Genomic DNA, 19,836 nt, shown 5'->3' on the forward strand with positions numbered 1-19,836 from the left:
TATCCCGTTAGATTTCTTGTTAGACACTGTTTCAAAGTTTATTTTATTTAAAAAAATTGCATTTTCATTTATGTGAGTTGATGGAGCTCGTACAGAACACCCATTCAGTAAGAGTAATGCGCCAAAGTTACGACAGTTGATGTGAAAATTTGTTTTCTAATAAAATTTTCTTTTAAATATCTTTAACTATATGGGCCACTGTTTCATATGCTTTTCTGCTAAGATTAGCTAATTCTGGGGTAGATATTTGCCTCCACAGAAAGACATGGGGGTTGGAAAAGTCTACTTCGGTAATGAAAAGTAAAAAAAAATCCAGGTGGGTTGCCAATTAAAGATTTCAATATAAATACTTTCTTTTTATAACCATTTTTTAATAAAGGGCCAAAAGAAGTAATCTGCTTGAATTACATACGGCTATAAACTTTGCAAATATATTGTTATTGAACGATGGAGATAACGGCAATAAAAACCGTTTTGCACACCGTTCACGCTATTCAAACTAAGCGGGAAAACGTGTCAACTAAGCAGGATCATATTATTCTTGTAGAAATTGCATTTGCAAAGAAATATGAACACATCCCGACATGGGAAAGTGTGAGACTGAAAAAATGTTTCCAGGATATTTATTTTTATGGTATTCTGATTTATTTCCAACTGGGACGAATTTGTCATTGGTTTTTCTTCAATAAAATAACACTTTTCGCATTTTAATTGCCCCCAAAGACTATCTGCACGTTTATAAGGTTTTATTGTGGTGTATAAGATAATTAAAAAACGATATAAAAAAATACAGGTGTTTATTCTATTTACAAAAACGTTAACAATCTACGCTGTGGTGTAGGAATTAAATAATCAAATAACACTAATTCCTAAGGATCTCATTCTTAAAAATAATTATCCAATAATATTGCACCAACAAGTACATCTACTTTTTTGTTCCAAATAGTTTGAGATATGTGAGTTAGCGATTTTGAGAGAAAAACATACAGTCAACAATAAATGAAAATTAGGCAATTTGTTCGTAGATCTGACGCATCCCTCTCAGCTTTTCAATGGCATAATATCAAATAAATGAGTTTTTTAAGCTTTGTCGACACCCAATAATCTCCAGGCTGTGACTGCGACCCAAGAAAGATCAGTCGAAGAATTATCCCTCCTTTTTTTCTTGTTAACTATCTACTACACACATTTATAAAATGCAAGACCTTTTTAATTGCCTCTTTCTGATCTCTACACAGACTGGAGCACAAAATTCTGGATTGAAACCTAGAAAAGTGCGAGCCCTCTTCGTTAGACGCGTTGTCGCGACAAAAGTCGTATCGTGTGAGAGGGGCTTAGAAAGAAGACTATAGATGTGATAGTTTTTAAGTTCGTACATCGCTTAATGTGCCTAATGATGATTTTACTAATTAATATGACTATTTTTAACGCAGTTATGTGTTCTCTTTGGCTATGGCATAAAACACGAAATATTTTCTTGTTCTCAAAATATCGTTTGAAAAACATTCCAAATTGTAAAAAACAAGCACCTACAAACTAATAGAGATGAAATTTGCTAAAGTCTCCTCCAACATTAGCTACCTACATATGCTAAAAAAAATCTCTTCAAGAGTATAACCTTATTGCTTGGAATTAGTCTTTTACAAACTTACACTAAAATGTCAGGTATCATAGATCACGTCCAGACTTACAACCAGAAACATTTCCATGGTGTAAATCTGAACAAGAGTATATCCGGAAACACGATGAAAGAGTAAGTCTGTTCTATCCGTCGCAGGACTGGTCGTTGTCGAAGAATACCAATTCGGAGAGGATAGCCAGTGTCACGTAGATGAGGTAGATGGTAATCAGGATACTTCCGGCACGTTTGCCCAGGCGGAACTTGTTGAAGAAGAGGGTTAAGAACAAACAGAAGGAGACTCCGATCAGCGCCAGGATGGTGTATTCAATTGAACCCGACTGGATCTTGATGAAAGATGTAGAGTTGGCTCCTTGGGTGATGGTCTTGAAGAACCAAGGCATGCCCAAGGAGAAGAGGATGTTCATGGTATTGGCGCCCAGCGAGTTGGATACACCGAATGCACCCTCGCCTGGAAAAAGAAGGTCAAAGTTAGATGCGGTTATGAAAAAGAAAAATGATTTAAACAGTATTAGCTTTATAGTCCAGACGGTATCTGTTTCAAAAAGCCATATTTGGGTGAACCGTATATCCACGGAGATTTTTGGCTTTTTGGCTTTCAAATATCACTAGAAATGAAAATTTTTCTATGCGCATAAAAAAAAACGTGGGCTTAACTTTTGGCGGCACAATATCGCTTCTCTGGAGGAACATTGACGTAACTGTCAATATGAGAAAGAAAAAACTAAAAGTATTATGAAATTTGTCATTTAAATGAGGAGAAATTTATTAACAATTCTGTAACTGGAATAAGTGTGGAAACTATGTGTATTTGTGTGGAAACTATCTGTGTATTATAAAATGTGTTAAATAAAAAATGGATGGGGTTATTATAAACAGATATTTGAAGTTACGTCATTGTTCTTCGGGAGAAGCGATATGTTAAAAAAAAATCGAAAAATGTTATATTTTTCTTCCTATTTAATTATGTATCTTTTCAAGAGTTTATTTTAGGCGAAAATGGAAGAGAAAAAAAAATGTTTGTAATTAAATTTTTTACAAAACATGACTAGTTACAAATCGAATGGATCATGATTATTATGATAAAAATCGAAAAAATCGTAAAAATGGGGTTAAAAAACAATACTTTTTAGGGAATTTTTTTCTTCACACCAAATTTCATCAAAATCGGTTAGATAGATTTTGCATAATAATTTTGCAATCCAGATTTTGAAAAAAAAAATTGCAAATTTTCAAAATTTTGCACAGCAAAAACCAAGTCCCTGAGATACTTTAAAATTTAATCACATATAGAAGGGCTCTCAAGCTTTCAAACTTTTTGTGAAAAATTTGAATCCGTCAATTAGGAGAGCTCTGACGCTTGTTTCGACATTGGTCGAGTTTTTGTACTTAGTAACAATTAGAATAACTGCGAATATTCAATCAAATCAAATTTTTTAAAGCATGTTTTAAAAATTCTTGGAAAGACGCTTCTTTAGAAAAAAAAAACAGATCGATTGGTCAATTAGTTACGTAGTTATAGCCGATCAAAGTTAACCGTCATTTATACTAAATGTACTGGGACATCTGGGTTAATTTTTCGAAAAATACTTTTGGTCTTCCGAATACTTACCAGGTCTAAGATTACAATACTTTTCTTCATTGGAAACCTACTTTAAAACGTGTTTAAAGTTATTTATGCAAGCGAGAAATTCAAGAAAATCGTACGGGTGGTGGTGGTAGGGGAAGTAGAGAGCGCGGCCGCTTCGGCCTGATCGAAATTGAACCCCGATGCGCTCAAAAATTTTTAATATCACCTTCTAGAGGTCCGATTTTGATGATTTTTTTTTTAATTTTAGCGTATTTTCAAATTCATATCGTTAATAATTATTGGTCTTTCAACAGTCCGATAATTATTTATCTTTAAACTTCCTTTACTTATCAACTTTATTTTTCATTTCAATATATTACTTCGTATTCGAAAAATACGACCTTGAAAAAAAATAGATACACGTATATACCGTTAGGAAAAGAATCTCTACAACCTGTATATACAGTGTTATTTTTTTAAAACCTGACATAGGCCAACTTTTTTATTTGAAATAATAGACTAGTACTTCCAAATGCAAAGTTGTAGGAAATAACTTGATTAAGAAAAATTTACAATAATTTTTTCCAGATCAAAGAACAATTGATCAAAAGTTTTAACGCGTTGATACGGGTCGCTACATCTCAAAAAATTTAGTAGGCTACTACCGATTACCAACAAAACTACTGTTACATGTTACAGCTGCCGGATATTCTTATTTGGCCGAATTTCCATGTTCAATGTACATGGTCGGTAATGAACAATTTTGATAGATTAATATATACTTAGAATCCATTTTATTGGTACAAATATATCATGATAAGGTTGCTTGCAGCAGAACCAAACGCTGTTAAGTTTGTTTTAATAGATTTAGCAGTTAAATTATATTTAAAATTCCTAATGACTTCGCACGCAGATGTCTGGCTTTATTAATAGTACTGTTAAAGATTTACCTCTCCTCGAAATAATTGTCATCGAGATAGATTCTGGTAGACAACCACCAGCGGCCAAGAACGTCATTCCCAACACTGCGTCGGGGATTTTGAAAACACTCCCTGAAAAAAAGAGTCGATAGTGTTTAATTGCAAGTAATTAAATTAATCGGAATCATAATAAGAACTCATAAACTCTTGCATGTTAGCGATATCGACGCTTTAGTACGAAAATATGCTATCTTAGATTTCGGTTGGAAAACATGCTATCTCAAATTTCAATTGGAAAACATGCTATCTCAAATTAAGCTTGGAAAACATGCTAAATCAGATCTTTAGGTAAGAACATGCTATCTCAGTGTGACTAGAAATTTAAGTTGGCACATTGAATGATTGAAACCGAAGATTTTAACCCCTCGAAAGGGGTTGAAATAACCACCCCTCAAGCCATTTTTGCCATAACTTTTATATTTCGTAAAAACTCGATATCCAAAAATACGCATTAGATAAACTGGTTCTTTTAGAAACTTTTACCTCTCTAGCAATTTTCCTTTAAAACTTTTCGTTTATTAATAAAAAAATAAAATGTATTACCATTCACCTCACACCGTATATGATTGCAATCAATCAAAGAAAAACTAAGTGTGCTGCTGTCATGCCAGTTGTCACAATTAACTCTTCTGTAAGTTGTCACTGTTATCAGCTAAATACTTTTTGGGTGTAAATTAACAAGAATTATGCCAAATTTTACTAATGATGAATATGTGGACATGCTACAAGTGTATTTTGAATGTCGCAAAAACTGTGCTGCGGCAACAAGAGCGTATAATGAGAGATATCCAAATCGTCAAGTTCCCCACAGACAAACTTTTTCGGCGGTAGAACGAAGACTTCGGGAAACTGGAAAAATACAGCCGCATATTGAGGGTACCGGCCGAAGACCTACTGTTCGTACTATTTATCTTGAGGATGCAGTACTTGAAGAGTTTGACGAAAATCGTCAGACTAGTACGAGAAAAACAGCAATGCACTTAAATGTGTCCCATAGTGTTGTTTGGAATATTGTCCATGATAATTTATTATATCCTTTTCACCACCGGCCAGTTCAAGCTCTACTTGAACCAGACATGCATAAGCGAGTTGTTTTTTGCGAATCGTATCTTAATATTCTAAGAAATAATTTGAATTTTGCCTCAAAGATACTTTTCACAGATGAAGCAACTTTTCAAAGACATGGTTTAACCAATATGCACAATCTTCATTCCTGGGCTCCTGAAAATCCTCACGAAGTATCTATGACAACATTTCAACATAATTTTAGTTTAAACATTTGGGCAGGAATTGTAGGAAATGTGCTTGTCGGCCCTTTTGTTTTACCTCATCGACTTGGTGCTGTTGAATATTTGCAGTTCTTAAATGAGCATCTACCACCACTTCTGGAGGAAGTACCATTAAATGTACGTCAGGCCATGTGGTACATGCATGACGGGGCTCCTGCTCACAGCACTGTAGTAGTTAGGCGGTGGCTTAATTTAAATTACCCGAATCGTTGGATAGGTCGCGGCAATGAGGCACCTATCTCTTGGCCTGCACGTTCTCCCGATCTAACGCCCATGGATTTTTTCTTTTGGGGACATATAAAAAGTATTGTTTATGCGACCCCAGTTGACAGTGTTGAAGAGCTACAGGAAAGAATATTCGCGGCGGCTGATGAGATTCGCAACAATCCCATAATTTTTGCTCGAGTCCGTAACAACTTTGATAAACGTGTTAGGTTGTGTTTAGAAAGAAATGGCAATTATTTTGAAAATGTCCTTTAACTAAGTTTTTTGTTTTTTCTCTTTTTGATAATAAATTATTTCTTAGTTTCGTTTTCATTGTACTTCTATTTAATAAAAGTTTCTGCGACATTCAAACAGTTATTTGTGCAACTACTGTAAAGAGTGTGTATTTGTTGTACGATGCATGAAGTTTGCAGCTCGAGACGAAGTTGAGAGCTGCAATCATGTTAAGTGCAACAAATATGCTTTTTGCACATGTTGCACGCAACATTTTTTCTACGATTGTTTTTATTTCAAATTTTATTTAACAGTATTTTACATAATATTAAAATTTTAACTGACAACTGGAAATTAATTGCGCAAATTGTCAATGTCAGACGTTAGGTACTTATGGATATGCTTAGATTAAACTTGTAATCAATATTTTTTTTGTACTACTGTAAAAAAAGTTAAACTTTTGGCACAGTAGGTAGTGCAATAAGTAGTAAATTTTGCACGATCGTAGAAAAAAACACTTGTAGCATGTCCACATATTCATCATTAGTAAAATTTGGCATAATTCTTGTTAATTTACACCCAAAAAGTATTTAGCTGATAACAGTGACAACTTACAGAAGAGTTAATTGTGACAACTGGCATGACAGCAGCACACTTAGTTTTTCTTTGATTGATTGCAATCATATACGGTGTGAGGTGAATGGTAATACATTTTATTTTTTTATTAATAAACGAAAAGTTTTAAAGGAAAATTGCTAGAGAGGTAAAAGTTTCTAAAAGAACCAGTTTATCTAATGCGTATTTTTGGATATCGAGTTTTTACGAAATATAAAAGTTATGGCAAAAAATGGCTTGAGGGGTGGTTATTTCAACCCCTTTCGAGGGGTTAAAATTTTCGAAAAATAGTTGAAAACTCGCATCTGTATTAGTAAACAACCTGTAAAAAATTTGTTATTTGTACCTCGTTCGGTTTTCAAATTACAGCCAATTTTCATAATTTTTTTGGAAACTTTGATGGCCCATATCTCTTCAGGGGTGAACATTTTACTAAGGCGATTTTTTGCAGATCGTGTTCTTTTGAAATGTAGATTCACTGGTATCATTTATGCTACTCTATTCAAAAACACCCTGTATAAGTTTATTATAAATGCACGGTTTCAATCATTCAATGTGCCAACTTAAATTTCTAGTAACACTGAGATAGCATGTTTTTACTTAAAGATCTGAGTTAGCATGTTTTCCAACTGAAATTTGAGATAGCACGTTTTCGTACTAAAGCGTCGATATGTCATTTCTGTCTTGTTTAACAAATAGAACATCAAAGATAAGTAGTGTGCAGGAGTTATTCTGGTGTATTTTTGGAGAAGTTTTGCAGAAATAGATTTGTCTTCAAAGACTATGTAACGGATTCCCATGCGAAGGTCAAGTTGGATACACTATTCGGAGATTATGATGACGTTTATTCAACAAGACCAGCGCAGCAATCAGGCCCCGGGTTTCTAAACATTAACCTATATATATGAATAAGCTGATGTATCAAGTTTTAGCAATAGGATAAAACGATTGGAATATATTAATTCGATACCAACTGTGAAGTAAGCTTGGTCGTGTTCTTGTTACTTTTCAATAAAATCTAAATAAAATAGTTTCTGACTTGAATTTACTTCAACTAACCACGTTTTATGAACTACTTTATAGTTATTAAAATTTGGTTGCTTACCAATAACTGACATCATCCAAGAGACCATGTAGGAATTTGTACCGATCCATACGATACACATGAGGAAACTAATGGGGAATAATTTCGGATGTACTTTGGGATTTGGTATTGTAAAACGCAAGATGAGCTGGATGGGCCACGTGTAGAAGAAGATGAATTTTTTTAACTTGGACCCTTCTGGGATGCGGAACAACGACTTCTCGGCTTCTGTAACAAAAGAAACATTTTGTTAATATGTATACAATATTTTTGTATTGTATATATTGTATTGCAGTAACATATTTCCGTCCAAAATGCATTTTTTTCAAAAGAAATTTCACAAGATGCATACCTTTCTTGTCGGCTTCGTCGAGCTCCTTAATAACCTTCTCATGGGCCTTGACGTAGCCTGGTTTGTGCGCCTCCTCGAGATACGTGCCGTAGGCCGATATGACGGAAGTCCTGGCTTCCGGTTTCTCGTCGGTCTGGAGATCTTCCACTCTGTCCTTTCCAAGCCTGCTCTTTACGAACCTGGAGATGCGCGTGTTTTGGAACATGATAGCGAAGTAGGCGAAGTAGACTATGAAGAGTATCAAAGCCTCGTACCAAAAGACGAAACCGTCCCAGGTGATCACCACGAGCAGAGCTACTGCCATCACGTAAATGCAGACGTCTCTGGTCACGGGCCACCAATCTAATTGCAGGGGCTGCCGAATTAAAACAATTTTATTTTGCACGTATAGTCTTTCCTTAAGAGAAAACCAAGTAGTATAGTTTTAGGCTGTGTTCTTTAACTTAACAATTTTTTTAACCCTTATAATGACACGCTACATGTTGAGACTGAATCATCGCCTAGTTTTTCAGACCTGGAGTGTAGATGAATTATTTGAACGCTTCTAAAGCATATTAGAAACGTTTTGTGCATCAGTAAGCTCGAAGTACAGTAGGAAACGTTTATTATCCCAGTATTAATGACTTAATACCCTGTTATCAAATAATCCAGCTTTGCGAGTCAAGTTCATTTAAACAAAATGATATTCCACTTAATCTCATCCCGACTGTCTTTATTTAATACATAATTGCATATTCTATTTCTGGAATTGGACTCGAATTTATAAACGTTCGAATTGTTCGATAAGATAAGATTGACTACTACAGACATCTGCTATTATGCATGTGATTATTATTTGAGTGGTTAAGTTTCTATAATGACACAAGTGACAAACGATTACAGTTTTAAAAAATTAAATACCGACAAATCAAAATTTACGACGTTGGAGAACTAAGAATAAGAATAGTAAGAACATATAATTTCCGAAATTGATACTTTCTGATCCAAACTAACCATTTTACTGCCTGACATTAAACTTAGTAAGACGAAATTGAAATGACGCTTTTTGAAATACAATCGGTACTTTTAGAAATAAATCTGGAAAGGTGTACTGTTAGGAACTGTTTTAAAAGAAAAGAATTAAATAAACAAATAAGTGAATAACTGGGCTTAGTTCTCAATAAATGATGGATTGTATTTCATAGCGTTATTATTTTATGTAGATTCAGCTGACGGTGTGATTCTGGGTTCCTGCGTTAGAGACGAGAGTCTTATTTCAGCAGTCTAGTGAATACGTTCTCAGCGATTACTTATTAAAATCTTAGTAATTAAAGTACGTCATTAGGGCAGATCTGTCTCTATAAATCAGGTGTTATTATTATTATTATTATTGTTATTGTGTTACTACTGAATAAATGACTGGTGACGAGAGTGGATGGTAAGGCCGAGAGGTAGTCGTGGCCCAGGGGCGCCGTATCCGGGGGCTGAGCCGAGTGATACGAGAATGAATGGTGAGGCCGAGGGCATTAGCCAAGGGGCGCCGTATCCAGGGGCTGAGCCGAGAGATACGAGGATGAAAGAAGTGAGCGTATGTGTGTGTAGTTTTGATTACAGGTGTTCCAGATGCATGCACAACCTACATCGGGGATGCTTATTCGAGGGACCGCCAGATAGGACAGCGAAGGACGGGGCGGGGCGCCCCCGGTGAGTGTAAACCATAATTAGTTACGTATTAAGAACATACAGCAGTACTTGTTTGTTACATATCACGAGTGATTGCCAGGAACCCTGATCACATCTCATCTGCCCATTGTTGCCTCTTGACAGTCTGACTACATGTTTACGTACCACACCCGTAAGGTAATCTAATCATTACTTGTAAATAAGCTCCACATGAAAACATACACCTAACAGTACTTAGTTAACTTGTAGTCGTATCCACGCTTATAATACCTTTAGTACAGTCATTGAAGCTTTTTACCTCCGAATTCTTTGAAACTGAACCGATCGACTTGAAATTTGGCAGATAGTTAGAGAAAAGGTTAATGAACAGTAGTGACATAGCGCCGATTGACGCTTCCACCCTGTTGGGGGTTGACACCCCTTCTCGGGGGTGGAATTTTTTTCAAAAATAACGCTGGATAGAGAATGAAATTTTGAGCAAAAAAATATACGAAGAATTTTTTCGATAAATCAATGATTTTTTAGTTATTCACGATTGAAAACTTGGAAATTTTGAGTGAAAAAAACACTTTTTCAAAGTATTTTTTGCGAATAATTCAAAAACTACGCATTTTATTAAAAAAAGTGTTATAAACAAAAATGTAGCTTATAAATAAACAACGAAAATAGTTTTTTAAAAAGTGTGTACGTCCTATTCAAAGCTAAATATGGTTAGTGGAAGGGGACTTGTTTTGGGGGGAATACTCGAATCGATGTATTCAACGTCAAATAACGGAAAAAGGATTATTTTTACGTGTATAACGCTCCAGGAGTTTTTTGTGGTACTCAAAAAGACCTTCAAAATGAGCACTTATAAAAGTAAATTAGAGCAAAATTGAAGGAGTTCATATTTTTTAAGGAAAAATGAGCAGTAAACGCTGTACCATTTCCATCAGAATTAAAATTAATCGTAGACCCTTTACAATTAGTTTTGTTTTAGTATTTTTCATACGATCCTAAAGTTAGACCAGTTTAGAATGCGTATTTTTTTAATAATGTACGGTAAAAGTTGAAAACGTATTTTTCATTATTCAAAAACAATTGCCTTATTTATATAATAACTCTGAAACTATGAAAGATACGTAAAAAATGATAGACAACAAAAATGTAGCTTTTTTTTCAACAAATACTTTGCTTTTATTCCCATAGTATCATAAAAAATAAAGGAGATATCGCCGCTTGAAGAATCCATTTTAGTGAAAAACCTACTTGTCTCGAAACCTTCGATCCTTTCCCTTTTAAAAACGAAGGACTTAAAAGGTTTTATATGCAAACGATCTTACAGCTCTTGAAATTATCTTTAAAATGCTTTTTTTGTAGGATACTATAGCTTCAAAATTAACCGAGTTATGGTAAAAAAACCAATGACATTTTTTCGGAGCAAAATAGGCTTCCTGATTTTTATATATTATACAGTGCTTCCCAGAAGTAACGCAAAAAATTCATAATCCATTTTGTGTTGAGTTTTCACAAAAACGCTAAAACACGTCAATTAGTAAGTAGGAATTGTCGTTTTGTCACGTTGGTTAAACCTTTTTTGCGCTATGTTTCATAAACCTATGACGTCATCGACATTTTTTTTAAATAGCATTACCTAATTTTTTAAGCATAAATGGATAGTCCTTTTGAAGGAATATACGTCGATATAGGGTTTGGCCTACTTTACTTTGACACGAGCGAAAAAAAAGCCAACGATTGGAATGAACATGGTTTGAATTAATTACAAAAGTAGGTATCACAAACTTATTCGCGAACAGTGCTATAGCAAAAAATGTGTTTTGGTTGATTGTAGGTACATGTTTTTATGTAGATTGGGTAGGTACACCCGATCACAGTGGCTATGTAGGCATTGTTCTGAAGACGACATTTAGCGAATGCAATAGTGCGTCATATCATTGTGACAGTTACAAATACCATAACTTTACATTACGATGGTGTTGTGTTTAAATGAGAAACAAAGAACTGAAATCCTAATTATGGTTGGATACGGAGATAGGATCCGTAGTTATGATGAAGTATGTCAATTATTCAACCCCAAGTATCCAGAACAACCAATACTTCCGTCCACTGTATGCAGATTAGTACGCAAATTTGAAGACGCTGGCCATGCTAGAGATCTGTCTAGATCTGGAAGGCCAACGATAGTGATAGAAAATGATAGGCAAAATGTTATGTTTAGCTGTCACTGAAAATCCACATACTGCCGTTCGTCATATCGCCGAAAACGCCAACATGTCAATACATAAAAACGTACCTACAATCAACCAAAACACAAAACATCCACAAATTTCCATTTTTTGCTGTGGCACTGTTCTCGCATCAGTTTATGATACCTACTTTTGTTGTTATTTTAAACCATGTCCATTCCAGTCATTGGCTTTTTTTTCGCTCCTGTCAAAGTAAAGTAGGCCAAACCCTATATCGACGTATTTCCCTTCAAAAGGACTATCCATTTATGCTTAAAAAATTAGGTAGTGCTATTTAAAAAAAATGTCGATGACGTCATATGTTTATGAAACATAGCGCAAAAAAGGTTTAAGCAACGTGACAAAATGACAATTCTTATTTACTAATTGACGTGTTTTAGCGTTTTTTTGAAAACGCAACACAAAATAAAATACGATTTTTTTGCGTTACTTCTGGGACACACTGTATATTATATTATACAAATAAAATAAGTAAAAAAAAGGTATTATTATTTATATGCAGCGTAGCAATTTTTTTGTCGATTATATTTAAAAATCGATTATAATCAAAATATTTTACATTAATATTGGTAAAAGGGTAGTTTATAAGAGTTGAAAATGGCAAAAGTAAAATATTCTTTCATAAACAATATAAGGGAATTTTTATTTTAAATTATTGCACAATTATAGCATTCCAAGATTTAAAACGTAATTTTTGTATCATTTTTCTAGCACAGGGGTGATTTATAAGGGTTGAAAAGTGTTATGAGATGCAAATTCTTTCATAAGCAATGAGGGAATTTTTATTTTAAATAATTGCACCGTTAAAGCATTCCAAGCTTTTAAAAAGTAATTTTTTATCACTTTTGTCAATACAGGGGTGGTTTTTAGGGGTTGAAAGAGAAAAATTATTTTATTAGCTGTAAGGTAACTTTTATTTTAAATAATTGTACGATTTAATCATTCCAAATCTTTAAAAAGTAATTTTTATCATTATTTGCATAGGGGTAGTTTTTAAGGGTTAAACAAAGGGTCGAAAAGATCAAATATATCATAAAATATTCGAGAACATGGAACATTATTTAATCTTTGTGCTTGAACAAGATTTTTATCAATAAAATACTGAGAACTTAATTTTTTCAATTTTTTTAGTTTTTACCCCTAAAAAACAAAAAGCGTCAATCGGGCTTATGTCACTTTTGAACTTGAGCCTAAGGTGAGCCTTATTCTAAATTTTCATGCAAATTCATTGAAAGAATTCGGAGGTTACAGCTGATTTTCAGCTTCAATGACTGTACTACTTGATTTTTTACTATTGTTTCGCTGTATTTGAATACATACATCACGTGACAGCTAGATTGGCGGTTGATTTGAAAATCGATTACACTTACCGTGATCGAGGCTAGACCTCCAATCGCAGCCACCCCGAGTCCATTGAAAAGAGAAGAACCCACAATGGTACCGATACCAATGTCCGACTCGGTGATAAAGGTACCTATGATGTTGGTGAACATCTCGGGGCAAGAGGTAGCGACTGACATGAAGGTCGCAGCTGCTACGTCCTGAAAAAAGTATCGATTTTAGAAGGTACGTCTGGTAAAAGGATCATTTCAATCGGTTCATGTTAGCTTTGTTCCCAGCGCATTGAAATCAGTTTCCAAGAGTCTGCAACTGCATTTGATTGAAGACACTGAAATTTGTACCTTGAACAAATATTATATTTGATTGCGCCTGCGTCTGACTTTTGGAAACTGTTTTGGATTGCTGTAGTAACAAAGTTATTAGTGACATTTCTAAGGAGACTTACGGGTGTCAAATGGAGGACGTCACAAATGGTCTCGACGGAGGGCAAGAAATATTTGTCACAAACCACAGCGAGAAGCGTGAAGCAATATATACCAATAATGAAACACAGCACGACGCCTCCGTGGTTTCTTGCATAATCATTGAGAAACACTGGGAATTCGTCTGATGAATCTTCACATGTCGCATTATCCGGCTCTTCTTCCCTGTAACAACAACGCAATCATTAGATCAAGAGCTCGAGATTGTTTTGCATTCGGAAGCAAGGAAAATGCCAAGAAATCTCATTGAGACAAATGTTGTGAATCTTCAGGTTAATTTACAAATTATGAATCTTACCTCAGTGGTCTTGCAAATGGAATAAACACCCTGTGTTTTTTGTGAATACGTTTCTGAATTAATGGATTATCTGTTTCTTTAGTACTTAGTTGGCTACTGTTGCTCTTTGGCACATTTGATGATTCTGAAAAAAAAATTAAAATAAAATGGTAAACCGCACAGGCATTCTACCAGTATTTTATACAGGGTGTTTCGGGAAAGGGTACCATAAAGTCAGGAGCAGATAGACCATCGAAAAAATACAATTTTTGCCTATGGACCAAGGGCCTATAGTCTTTCAAATAAATTTTTTGAAAAATACATAACTGCCTGTTTCAAAGTCAACTAATTTCTTTTTAATGTACAAGGTATCCGAAGATAATTGAACCAAACTTCCCGGATTAAAATAAATCAATTTAGATCAAGTTACCTTAGTGTTTAGTATAAGTTTACTGGCTTAAGGTGGTATATCGGGTTTACTCAAATGCACAGATGTACTTGAAATTTATATAGCGTATTACCCAGTGCTCCCTCTGTGCGTCATATATTTTTTAAATTTTTTTGAATCTAGATTTTGAGATATTGTTGTTGAAAGTTGTTCAATTTAACATAGGTTTATATGGCGAAGATGGACGGTGCGGCTTTTTTTGCCCATAACTGAGAAAAAATGTAGAAATTGTGAAACAAAAATTTTTCCATAGATAGTACATAGTATTATCTTATTATTGATGGAAAACTAATGTAAGTTTTGAACTGTATTAATTAGAAACAGAAACCAATAATTGCGTTTCTGTCTGACTTGAGGATTAATGTGGCAACGTCGCAATCAGCTGACAGCAAGGAGGGAATACGTTTGAAAGACTTGATAAAAACGAAATTGATTTCAAACATATACAATTTTCCTAAATCCCATGTACATTCTTATTAACAATAAATTATCCACAACAGATGATTTTTTGTAATGTTTTTAAAAAACTAGATTAATTAAAAAAGACTAGGAAGCTGTGATATATTTATTGGAATAAAAAATACAGTTGACAAATTGTAAAACAGCGTAATCATTACCCAGCAATATTTAGGGTCACATAAAGTTTTCTTTACTCGATTAATATAATTAGTAATACTTGAGATAAAAGCATTTGTAAAGAATAACAAAGCAACATAAATATTTCTCAACAAACTTTATATCTAAAAAATTTGTTATAGTTGCAAAACTTTTGTAGCATTACTAAAATAGAGCTGAAAAACACGAACAGTAAGTAATAATGTAATTTCTATCACAGAACCTTCAAAATTGCATCCAACATTTTCTTTGGCTTGGACGAGAGATGGGCGCGAGTGTCATTTCATTTCTTTAGAACTAAATTGTCATAATTATTTTCTCGTTGTTTTACCAGTTCACATGATTTACGTATTTTAAATAAAGGATACAAATCTTCGCGAGGATAATACGATATATTTGCTATATATAATAATTATATTTTACATAGTTTACACACAATACATTTTTAAACGCATAGGCATCTTTACCCGAATTTGACACGCAATATCTCCGATGTCCGAGGTCTGTAGGTTCGCAGTGTGTACAACTGCACTCGATTATTAGCGCTGTTGCCACATCTACATAGAGTTTATGCGTTCATTAAATATAATTTAAAATAATGGTATAAATATGGTATTTTTATGTTGCTAATTTTCAATATGTATACTATGTGCATATTGAGTAGATTTCTTTGCTATATAGATAATGTTTATCGCAAATAATTTCAATAGAATTTAATTTTTTCAAGCTGGCAGCGGGTTTTAATCCCACAAGAAAAGCATAGGACCCCTCTTGCGATCCTCACTTCCCTCGAAGCCCGATATACCTCCTTAAAAAAAATTAGTTAAAATGAAACAGAAAAAAATAAAAACCGATAAATTTTTGAGGCAAATTGATCTAAGGAAGCTACTCTCATTCGTTTCTGGACATTCTGATCAAATGCATCTTGGGTCTCTTCATAACCACCAGATGCATTATATTTTTTTATGAAAACTACGAAAAAAATCATTCCCGTATAAAAATTTTGTATTTCGCTATAGGTAGCAGGAGGCATAGTCCTTATAAAAGTAAAAAATTTTGAGTTAGTTCGTGAACCAAGTACAAAAAGCATTTTTGTATGTTTTAAAAAAATGCGTTTTTTTTCAAAAACAGTAGGTTCCCAGGGGTTTCAATAAAGGTATGTGTTTATATAAGAGAAAGTTATACATTATAATAGCTGACATGCATTGAACATAACCCCAAAAAAGTTATGTCACAATATGTCATAGGAAAAGTTTATAGCTTATTTCGCACCATCTAAAACTTATCTGTTCAAAATCACAATATAATACATTTTGTTTTGCAAATGATATGGCTAAAATTAAAAAAAGTCGTCTTTGGCGTCAATCGTCAATCTTTGGCCAATGGGAATAAGTCTTTATTTTTGAATTTATGATACCCCTTTCCAAAACATCTTGTAGACCTTGATAACATTGTTCCAAAAGTTACATTACTTTTTTGTGATCGTACAAAGAGATGAAATCAATAACAGATCTGCTTTGAGAGAAAATACCCCCTTGTTTACATTAGTGAACTGACTATTTAGATACACGTGATAAAAGAGTATAATTTCATCACCTGTTAGCTTTTATCTCTCCGATCGACACAGTGGCGACTGATTGTTATTTAATGTGTTTATATTCAACGAATGAAGAGTAAATGTTTTCCAGTTGTCAAAAGGTCGGAGCTCGATCCCGTTACATTTACAATTACTTTGCAAGGATATATACTTCCTTTACTCTAGAAGTTTACAATCCTAGTTTTTATCTCTACTGATTATTTGAAGAAAAAATCGGATAGAAGAGACATACGCAAAATAAGTTTGTATGAAAGTATATAAAAATACATTAAAATTTACTCAAAGCTCACCTATATTCCTGTAGTTACCACTAAAACACTGCCTCATAATATCTAACCGCATCGAATACTTATTACGTTCCAATAAATAGTTTGTTTAACGCAAGCGTCTCACAACTTTTCTCCTCGATATAGATTTCTGATATATCCGGAAAATACAGTAAAATTATTCTAATGTTTCATTTATATAATTTATAGTCAATTTGTTTGCAGCAAATTATATAGTAGCAGCTACTTTATGGTAAAATTGTCGGTATCACAGAAAGGAATAGTATCACAAGTAAAACAGTTAATTATAAGTCTCGCAACTTTCCTTTCTAGTACTTTTGAATTATAAATTACTAAGGTATGTATTCAGGGCGATCGAGTTTAAAATTTTTAATAAAAGCGACTGGTGCTGGTGTCATTAGGTAAATTTTATCAAGTACAAATCATCTAAAAGTATTGCTGATGGTGTAACAGCAGCTGAACCACCTCGCATGCTCTTGTATTTCCAGACAGAACACAAAATAAGCATTAGGAAATATTACAGTAACAGAATCTATTAATTTAACAACCATTATGATCTCTTAGTCAAATATTATTCAGATAATTACATGATAACAATAACATTTTTACATCAACTATCCATTTTTGGCCCCAAATCTAAATTAAACAAATATTTAATTTAGATTACGGCAGTAGTCAAATCCTTTACAAAAGCTATATTTGCATTAGAAGATTAGTAGGGGTCTAGACATTCCTCAGCGTTTCCTACCGGTAAAATAATGTTTTATTGTGATCAATACCTCCGCAATAAATTGCTCCCGAAAGCCATCAAATTTTTCGTGCGCTCAATGTGTTAAAATATTGCCCTGTAGAACAAATGAAGGCAAGCGTCTCAAGCTAAGTGCCTAATTTATGACTAGAACATTACGTGTTTGAGTCAGCAGTGCGAGAAAAAAAATTGATCGCTTCCTGCGCTTGCCAAATGTCTGTAATAGCTTCCTAATCTACCAGGAAGTTCAGAAACAGAATATAAAGTAAAAAGGTAATTAATAACAAGCCTTGCGGTGAGGCAATAACGTTTCATCGGTACTGGATATTGAATTTCAATATATTCAATGTCATAAAGTAGTCCAGCAGGGCTTAAAAAATTATACGTGCGTTGTTGTTAAATATTTAATTGAAAATTGTCCTTATATTGATCTAGCTCTGTGTCAGTTCTTATGCCAAACACCCTATATGTTACTGCTTCATTGTAACTCGTATAAATAGGCAGCTGTTAAAATTGAAACCTCACATTCAAAAACTCCATGTATGTAATAGATATATTACAGCTTATCTTAGTGTGTCGTTAGTCAAGGTTGTTATAAGATAAACATCACTTACCACTTAAAGAAAAAGAAGTTGTGCAAGCCACGATGCTGAGCACTATGAATGTCGAAATTAGCAACTTCATTTTTGGTCTCTAGGACAGGAGAGCTATTGTCAAACGATTTGAGTATCACCACTAGAAAACTGGAATCCAAGGAATTTTTCTGCTATGTCCGCAACGCTCCCTAATCCTGAAACAAAGAGGCACACTTGAAGTGTCGTTGAATTGAAATCAAAGTTGGTGGTGGCGTTTGTATATTTATTTAGAATGTTTTTTTGGAGATAAAATACGCATTCATATTGTTGAAAACGTATAAAATTTTATTTAAAATATTTACAGAAACCGGTGATTCATAATCAATTAAGTCGTTATCACGACCACTGGAAATATATTTGTAGTTTTTGAGGCTTGAAAAAATTTAATTATAGGTATCACAAAAATAAAACACTTAAACATCACTTTCGATTGAAATCCATGTCTTTGTTTTCTTAATTTTTTTCGCTAAAAATAGGTATGTCCGTCGATAAGATTGATTTAATAACCAATTACTAAGATTAAGAGATAAATTAAAATAATACATAATTATCTAAAGATAACGAATCCTATTTATAAATTTGTAATGTTAAAATTAAGTAAATGTACTCGTCTGAAGTCACTTGGATAAAAGACAAAAGAAAGGAATTATAAATTGGGGATTTTTTTCTGGAAATAGATGGACCCCTTTTATATACTATCTTTGTATCAAAAAGTTAAGCGATAGAATGCTATTATTTTACTGAAATTAGTACACGACGGAAACTTGTGTAAGATAACAACTATTTTTTTGTAGTTGTGTTTAAATGTCTATCAGATCCCGATTATCGTTACATATCGAACATGATTCTAAGGAAAGAATTTTTAAGTGATTTTTGATTAACATTCAACAAGTCACGTTGAATATCGGTATACTTCAAATGGAATTCGCTTTATTTATCTCTGTTTCGCAATAATATGCACGTTCCTAGATTAGAAAAAAAGTACACAGTTTTAACAGAAGTGGAATTTTAAGATATCAACAACAAATATTGCTAGGAAAAACACGAAAGCCCTATCATATATATTGCCTTTTCTGCCCTTCAATTGTTTGTTGACAAACTGACAACACTCTGCAAATAGTGTGGAAGTGTTTAGAAAAACGTATGCAGTTATACAATATTACTCATCAATCTATTAACTCTTTGACAACGATGTATGTACTAGTCCAAGCATTATAGAGAAATGCTTACAGAAATTATTACCTGGACAAAAAAAATATGACCGTATAGAAAATTAAATTTTAAATTGAGTTTCTTGTTCTTTAAACTCGATCCAATATGGCGAACATGGTTAAAAAAAATCGCAAAGTTGAAAAAAACGGTTTTTCTAAAATAACTAAAAAAATATAGCACGGATTGAAAAATTTTAAATGAGAAAGTTGTAGGTTTTAAAAAGATCTATCGACTGATTTTTTGAAAGTATCGATTGCTTTGTTACTTTTCGAGATATATCGAAAAAACCGTTAAAAATCTTCTCTTTTCTCTTCTTCTA

At 33.5% G+C, this 19,836-nt stretch overlaps 1 protein-coding gene across 1 annotated transcript in view; it reads right to left on the bottom strand.

Moving 5' to 3' along the window:
• Window positions 1-780: 780 nt before the first annotated feature.
• Window positions 781-19,836, bottom strand: part of LOC108917582 (sodium/potassium/calcium exchanger 4) — a 21,888-nt gene continuing 2,832 nt past the window's right edge. The window contains exons 2-9 of the mRNA XM_018724269.1: window positions 18,285-18,460; window positions 13,997-14,120; window positions 13,662-13,863; window positions 13,246-13,416; window positions 7,968-8,322; window positions 7,637-7,843; window positions 4,160-4,261; window positions 781-2,090 (exon numbers count right to left, since the gene is read on the bottom strand). Of these exons, the coding sequence (XP_018579785.1) occupies window positions 1,765-2,090; window positions 4,160-4,261; window positions 7,637-7,843; window positions 7,968-8,322; window positions 13,246-13,416; window positions 13,662-13,863; window positions 13,997-14,120; window positions 18,285-18,354 (1,557 nt within the window). The 5' untranslated portion in view covers window positions 18,355-18,460 and the 3' untranslated portion in view covers window positions 781-1,764. The remainder of the gene's footprint in view (window positions 2,091-4,159; window positions 4,262-7,636; window positions 7,844-7,967; window positions 8,323-13,245; window positions 13,417-13,661; window positions 13,864-13,996; window positions 14,121-18,284; window positions 18,461-19,836) is intronic.

This window comes from Anoplophora glabripennis, unplaced genomic scaffold (genome assembly GCF_000390285.2).
Source record: "Anoplophora glabripennis isolate ALB-LARVAE unplaced genomic scaffold, Agla_2.0 scaffold80, whole genome shotgun sequence".
NCBI classification, from domain to species: domain Eukaryota; kingdom Metazoa; phylum Arthropoda; class Insecta; order Coleoptera; family Cerambycidae; genus Anoplophora; species Anoplophora glabripennis.